This window comes from Corvus brachyrhynchos, unplaced genomic scaffold, assembly GCF_000691975.1.
Source record: "Corvus brachyrhynchos isolate BGI_N302 unplaced genomic scaffold, ASM69197v1 scaffold369, whole genome shotgun sequence".
Taxonomy (NCBI): domain Eukaryota; kingdom Metazoa; phylum Chordata; class Aves; order Passeriformes; family Corvidae; genus Corvus; species Corvus brachyrhynchos.
Genome location: NW_008246055.1, coordinates 427,373 through 435,160, shown reverse-complemented (window position 1 = coordinate 435,160; position 7,788 = coordinate 427,373). Strand labels below are relative to the sequence as shown.

At 55.8% G+C, this 7,788-nt stretch overlaps 1 protein-coding gene across 1 annotated transcript in view; it reads right to left on the bottom strand.

Annotated features, from left to right (window-relative positions):
* LOC103623320 (ankyrin repeat and fibronectin type-III domain-containing protein 1) overlaps positions 1–7,788 on the bottom strand; it is a 194,293-nt gene that overhangs the window by 160,578 nt on the left and 25,927 nt on the right. Inside the window, exon 3 of the mRNA XM_017745682.1 lies at positions 6,326–6,543. Coding sequence (XP_017601171.1) covers positions 6,326–6,543 — 218 coding nt within the window. The remainder of the gene's footprint in view (positions 1–6,325; positions 6,544–7,788) is intronic.

The following is a 7,788-nucleotide window of genomic DNA, read 5'->3' as shown; positions in this document are numbered from 1 at the left end:
CCTCCACTCCAGGTGAACCCCCCCAGCTCTCCCAGCCTGGCGCCAGAGCAGAGAGGCTCCAGCCCTTGGGGCATCTCCGTGGCCTCCCCTGGACTCTCTCCAGCAGCTCCACGTCCCTCTGCTGTTGGATCCCAGGGCTGGGGCAGCTCTGCAGGTGGGGTCTCACCTGAGGGGGCAGAATCCCCCCTCCCCTGCTGCCCACACGGGGGCTCAGCCCAGCACAGGGGGGCTCTGGGTGCTCACAACCGGGACATGTCCAACCCTCATCCACCAACACCTCTAAGTCCTACTCAGGACTTCTCTTGATCCATTCCCTGCCCAATCTGCTCTTGTACTTGGGATTGCCCTGACCTGGGTGCAGGACGTTGCACTGGGACTGGTTGAAGCTGCTGCTCTTCTCTCTTGCCAGCCTGTGAGATGCTCCCTCCACCACCTCCCAAGCCAGCTCCATGCTCCGCAGCATTCCCAACCCTTGGCAGGTGGATGCAGGCTCTCCTCCCCAGAGCGAAGCCAGCAGAGGGAGCAAACACTGCGGGTTTGCAGGGACAGCTCGGTGGTTTCTCACTGTGGTTGTCCTATTTTGAATCTAGAGATTATTTCATGGGAGTTTGCATAAGATATTTGGAAAGGCCCAGGTTAGGACCAAAGCCAGCCTGCATATTTTCTTGGGAAATGACACACTGGTCTCACTAGTACCCACCCTGCAACAGCAGCACTGAAATCAAACCCAGAGTCTAGTCCTCAGCAATAAACCCCTTCCAGTTTCAAGCTCAGCATCCCACATCTTCTGTGTGCTAATTTTAGATCCCTGTGCCCTGAACCTTCCCAGCACTGGGCTCACCTCCTTGCTCACAGCGAACAGGAGAGGCCTCACCCACCCCAGCTCACAGTGTTTGTCACAGACACCTGGTCCCAGCTTGGCTTTGACAAAGTGGGATGTCTCACACTGTCCCCACCCCCACCAGAACCTCCTCTCTACCAGCCTGGCCTGCAGCATTCCCCAAAAACTGCTCCTCTACTTCCTAATTCCTCCCACAGGAGACATCTGCCTTTGTGTGGGAATGCTGAGAGCAGTCCCACAGACGCTGTGCTCTTCCCAAGCCATCCCTGCTTTACTAGAGGCACCACAAAACACCAGCTGGGACGTCACCAGCTGCTGCTGTAAATAAAACCACGTTCACCAGAGAAATAAGCCGGGTATATTTTGGTTTTGAGCTTTGCTGTGCCTGTTGACTCCCACACTAATTTGCAAAGTGGGGTGATTCACAGGGAGCCTCCTCCCAGCTCCCAGGGACTGCCCTCCAGGGAATGAGTTGCTCTCTGGCTCCAACAACACGTTATTTATCAGGTTTGGGTTTTTCTGGTAAATACTCGGAGAACAACAGCCGGCAAGTGAGCAGTGTGGGGAGGAGGGCTGGGCACAGGAGTGATACACAGAGCTCAAACATCAGCTGCCTTTGCAATTACCTCCCTCAGGCAGTCACTGCCACTGCTCCGAGAGCTGAGGCAGAGTGCGTGGAGGTCCAGGATGACTCTCATCACTCTGCTCCACCTCCTCACCAAGCACGGCTGACCTGCCTCTCACATGGTCATTTATTCAACCCAGAGCAGCTGTGGCTGCCCCTGGATCCCTGGAAGTGTCCCAGGCCAGCTTGGATGGGGCTTGGAGCAACCTGGGCTAGTGGAAGGTGTCCCTGCCATGGCAGGGGGTGGGATGAGACAGTTTCTAGGGCTCTTTCCAAACCAAATCCTCCTGGGATTTTATGATTCTATTTTTATATATTTATTTTTATCACACTGAACTACAGGCACAGCCAGGAATCTTCTGTGTGTTTGCTGATCCTTTCTGAATTCAGGTATGGGAGCATGTGGCTCATAGCAATAAAATACAACAAGAAGAGAAGTACCAGCAGCAAGGAGAGAGGGGGATTTCACTGGCACCAGTGGGATCATGGCAGGGTCAGCATGACCTCGATGACCTCACCACAAGCATCACACCAGAGCCTCCAGCACCGGCTGCATGCAGGAGACAATTGATTTTGTCTGCAGCCAGCAGACCTGGGAGGTCCCTGCTCACTTGGGAACGAGACCAAACCACTGGGATAATGCACAGATGGGCTCTGCCAAGGTCCTACTTAGTCTCCAGCTCACCTGGCACCCGAAACCCAGACCGGGATAATCACACCCCATGGACTGGTGCTGCTCTGGGGTGAGGCAGTTTCTGCACTCCCCAACATCAGTGCCGTGACCACCAGGGACCACAGGAATTTTTTTTCACTGGAATAGGAAAACCTGGACAGGTACCTGTCAGCTGTGCCAGCCCAGGTGCTGTCAGTGGCTCCAGTGAGCACCAGGTGTGACCAGGTCTCTGCCACACAGTGAGTTCCCCCCCTCACTGCCTCCCTTGCCAGGCCCTGCTATCCCAATTCACCTTGTCTCTGTCATCATCGCTTTGTCAGGCAGGGGTTTCCTCTGCTCAACTCATCTGTAGAACTCCCAAGACAAACAGAGTCTAAGAGTTTCCTGCAGGGCACAGACATTTCATATCAGAATCGCTGCCTGGAAAAATACCATGCACAAATAATAATAATTAAAAAATAAATTAGTGCATGAGAGTACAGAGTAAAATTAATTAGTGCAGAGGCAGGAAAGCAACACAACCTCGAGTCACCTACTTGAAACCTGCAGGAACTACAGCAAGCAGAAGAGTCAGGGCGGCTGGGGCAGCACCAGGGATGCCACGGCAATGCCAAGGGCTGCTCTCCCCCACCTCCACTGCACAAACCGGGTGACTCCTCGCTCAGAGAGCAGCACATCATATCAGAGCAGCAGAGGGGTCAGCGGAGAGAGCTCAAACCAAGCTGGGTCAGCATGTGGGACCCTGGGCATTGCTGGCTCTTCCAGAGGCAGCAGGATCCGTGCCATAACATCACAAAGTGAGTGAGTGGGCAATGCCGGAACGACTGGCCTAGACACAGAGAACTTCCAATTCCCATGGGGAAAAGGGAAGAGCACAAGTCCCTCAGAGCCCTGCTGCAATCTGCACTGACTGTCCCAGCAGCCACCACGGAGAGTGACTCAGCCCTGGTGACCTCTTTTAATGCTCCATAAGGCTAATGCTGAGCTTAACAGGGTTAATTCTGCCTTTAACGACCAGTTTTCCTGTGAAGACAAGGAGATCAGCACAGTCTGTAACTCAGCCATGTCTCTCTTCTCCTCCCCCCAGCAAGGGACACTGCAGAAGGTCCCATCCCTGCTCCTGCTGCTCTCATCAGGAGCCAGCTGGGCACAAAACCCAAACAGTCCCTTGGCCATCCCCGAGTGACCCTAAATAACATGCCTGAGGTCTCAGAGCACAGTCCCAGCCTGGCCATGGTTGTTGTCTCTGTCACAGCTGGAGTGACCGGGACAAGGCAGGGGATCTGAGTGAGAGACAGATGTCAAAAGCAATCAGCCGCTCCCCTGTCTCCGAGGCAGGAGTGCTGACAGCACTACAGGCCTTGGAGGAGTTAAAAGGAAAGGCTTATTAGAAAGAAAACTTGTTCTGACAATCACAAAAATTGGAATTCATTTAAAATTCAGATTATGCAAATTCCAGTAATCTGTACGTGCAGATCCATCACCCAGCAGACACATGCCACCAGCAACATGGCTGGAGAAATGCCACCCTCCCCAGAGCTCTGGGAGGAAGGCAGTTGTGCTGGCCTCCGGCAGGCACGGGGAGAGGGGCTGCTCCCAGAGTGGGGCCAGGCAGGATTTGCAGCTGCTGCCTCTGCACTGGGAGATGCCTCAGCAGCCCCAGCAGCATCCAGCACGTCACAGCCAGGGGAGCAGGGAAGCCAGGCTCCAGTGTTTTCACATAAATTATAGCAAATTCTCCTTTGGACAAGCTCAGGTGTCCATGACCAGCACGAAGCCTTCATCAGGCAGCACCTGATCACATGGATGTGAGGTGGCCACACGGCACTGGCGGCATGTGGGCAACAGCTCTGGCCTGTCACCATCCCCCCTGCCACGGTAGGGTCCCACCCAAAGCCTCAAGAGCCTCTCCCCTCTCTCAGCAATTCCCAAAATTCTGGTTTTGGGGAAATTTAAAACCAAGCCAAGCAGGTGCATCACACAGCAAAGGTGGCTCAGACTGTCAGCATGCAAAGAGGAAAGCCAGAAATCAACATCACAGGCTGGGGAAGTGTAACAGCCCAGAAAAATGAATCCGGCTTCAAACATGGACTTCCCTAAAACATGAGCCACTGTGATAAGGCAAAGCATGCTCTCTCCTGTACGTGCTGCGCTGTGCATGAGGAGAGCAGATCCCACCTGGCAGCGATTCCTCCCCCAGCCAGGGCTGGGCAGAGCCGGTGTCACACAGGGCCGGAGCACAACACGAGCCCAGGGGAAGCTGCAACACCTCCAGCACAGAGATGGAAATTAACTACCCCAGCCTTGGGAGGACACAGAGCCCAGAACTGTTCTTGGAAATAATTTCCCCAGCTTGGCAGGATCTGTACTTTGAACTTACAAACCAGTCAGGAATGCTGGTCCTGTACTGGCCCAAGCCTCAGCCAAGTGCTGCCAGGTCACCTTCCTCCACACTTTCTGCCTCTGCTGAAGGGCCCTCTGGAAGCCCTTTCCCAGTAGGGCGAGTCTGCTTTTCTCAGCAGGTCTCACAAGGTCAGAGCCCATGGCTGAGTCTACAGCAACAACTTTTACCTGTTGGAACAAACCAGGAATGATTTAGCAAGGAAAAAACCGACACCCTACAAAAAAACCTGCTCTGTTCCTTGACAGTCAGCTCTGTGGGTACACCACGGAAAGCCAAAGGTCCCCAAAACCCGAGGAAGTCAAAGGCCAAATCAAACTGGGCACAGACAGCACAGAGAGGTGCTGGCACCAAGCAGGGAGGGACAGGGGGCTGCCCCACAGGAAGGGCAGAACCCAGTTCTCTGCAGGTACCAGGACACTGTGCTTAAAACCCAAGTGCTTCCACACCTTTTGTGCCCATGTCCACTGCAGCAGGGAGGCTCTGGGGAACAGCTCCCACAGAGACACTGGAAAAACATCCCTGAAAGACAACGGTTCCCAACATCTCAGTGCCCTCCTGCACACAGCTTGGAGCCACAGATCCAGGCAGAGAGAAAAAGCAGACAATTCCTTACCCCACAGCAGGGCCGCCTCATCTTAAACACCTCCAACATCTTTCAGCCGCTCATCAGGTGCCCCATCCTGCTTGGGCTCATCTCCATCCCCGAGCTTTTGAGCGCTTTCTGAGCCCAAGGCAGCAGCTCCCACAGAGAAGGTTCGCTGGCAGTGCTGGGACAGTGACCAGCTCCCAGAGAGTCGCCCACGGCACCCACTGCTGCCCCTGGCACGCTGCGAGACCAGGGCTGTCCTCCCGCGGGCAACAGCGGGGGCACGAGCAGGGAGGGTGAGCCCCCAGCCCCTCCCTGCCCAGCTGGGACACTGCCCAGGCACACCAGGAGAAACCCCGGTGCAGGTGAGCCCAGAGGGACCAGCCCTTCTTGTGGGGCAGAGGAAGGCGGCGACTGCAGGGTCCCAGCAGATGTGTCTGTGCCCAGCCCGGGCAGGGCGAGCTGTGCTGCCTCAGCCCTTTCCCTGCTCCGTTCCCATTGTACCGGCTCTCTCAGCCACTGCCAATCAACACCGAGTGCTCCTCATCACCTTGACACCTGAGCCCTCATTACAACCCCGAGCCGGTAACAAGGTGGGGGAAGGAGATCCGAACCCCGGGGTTGGGTGTCTCTGCGAAAGAGAAGAGGCAGAGCCCATTAAACATTGATCAGAGGCTCGCACAGCTGTGGTGCAGCCCTGCCATGTCCCTGCTGTCCTGCCACCAGGAGCTCCCCAGGGCCAGGAAGGTCTGAGCTGCCCCAGGGACTTGGTGCTGGCTCACTGTTGCCCCAGCCCCTCACTGCTGGCCCCGGGCAAACCTTTGGGAAGGTGCAGTTCCTCATGGACACGAGGCTGAGGACAGGAAAACTCATTTCCTACTTTCAGCATTGTTCCATGCTTTGGACAGCAGTGCCCAGAGTCCAGGCCCTCGTCCCACACTCCACCTGGCTGAGCACCAGCTGCCCTGAGCCAGTGGGGACCCATCAGGAGTCCAGGGGACAGGACCCCCCAGCAGAGGGGCTCTGTCACAGGCTGGGCAAAGCCGAGCTGCAGCCACCACTTGCTCCACCACGCTGGAGCAGCCTCTCTTTCTGTTGTTTTGCTAATGTTGGGTACAAAAATAGCTCTCCAAGATGTCGGTGTTTTTGGGAAGCCACGTGTGTGTGAACGTGTGGGGCCAGAGGCCGATACTCACGAACTGCCGCCGCAGCTTGGTCCTGACGCGCTCGGCCTTGCTCTCGGCCGGGTGCACGGCGTAGCTCAGGGAGCCCAGGTGGTTGTCCACGGACAGGCTCTTCCTCATGTAGAAGGAGCGGGTGCGGAAGTAGCTGAACGGGGCGTCCTGCACCGCCGTGCCGAGCTGGGGGGCCCTGGGGGGCTCCGAGCAGTCATCCTCCAGCCGCCAGGCCTCCCCTGCGGAGGAGAAGGAGATGCCTCCCCGTCAGAGCATGACCCAGACACGTCCTACCCCTCAAGCCCAGCTCTGGGGATGCTCAGTGGGCATCCTGGACCCCCTCTGCCCATCTCATAGCTGTGGGGTACAGGTGCTGGGAACTCACTCAGAGGGCATGTCCCTCCCGCAAATCCCCACGTAACCCCTGCCCCAGGCACCAGCCCCTGCTCCCACCCTGCCTGCCCCAGGCACCCACAGCCCCCACCATCTTCCAGGCAGGAATCAGCCAAATACAGTTAGAACCATGGAATGCTTTTTGTTGGAAGGAAGCTTAAAGCTCATCTCGTTCCAACCTCCTGCCGTGGGCAGGGACACCTTCCGCTTCATCAGGATGTTCCAAGCCCTGTCCAACCTGGCCTTGAAGTCTTGCTTTGTGAATGGGAAAAATGAGGTATCACAAGTGTTACAAATTACAAAAGGATTTGCTGCCATCTCCTCCAGGAGAAAAAAAACCAAAACCCTTTCTGGCACAGCCAGGAGCAAATCAACAGTGCCATGAAGGACAGAAGCCAGACCTCCCTTCTCCACCCGCCCGTCGCCAGCAGCAACAGGATGCAGCAGTGCAGGGCTGAGAGCCCTGGGGACAAACCTCACTGGCACTGTGACAGCGGTGGCAGTGGCAGAGGACAGTTGGCACTGGGCAGGGCTGGTGATCCCAGGGCAGCACTGGCCACATTTCATTGCAACAAAAGGGAAAAACAACAAAACAACAAGAGATGTTTCCAGAATATCCCTGCTCCACTCTTTTCCCTTCGGCTCGGACGCCGCCTGCTTTTTGCTGCGAATCTCCTCTTTACATCTGAAGCTTGCCCTGCCTCCTCCCCTCAGCCAAAATCATTGCTCAAGCCATGACAAACAATCAATAAAAGCCTCTGCTCAATTATTAGCCCAAAAGGGCATCTCGCAGGACTGCCTTCAGAGGCTCTCCCCCTCCTGCAGCCTCTTACCAATGCAACATCCTTCACCTCTCAGTTCTGAAAAAACCAGCACCTTTGGGCATGAACAACCATGATCCCACTACACCAGGGCTGAGGAGCAAAACACTTCTGGGGTTTAAAGTGGATAATGGCCCTAAGTCCCAATTCAGCAGTGCAGTCCAGTTTACCCAGCAAGGCTGTGGGGTTTACATGGAATATGATGAGACACAGGCTGGAGTACAAGCCACCAGTGGAGGAACCACCTACACACACTGCCAGAGGGCAGGG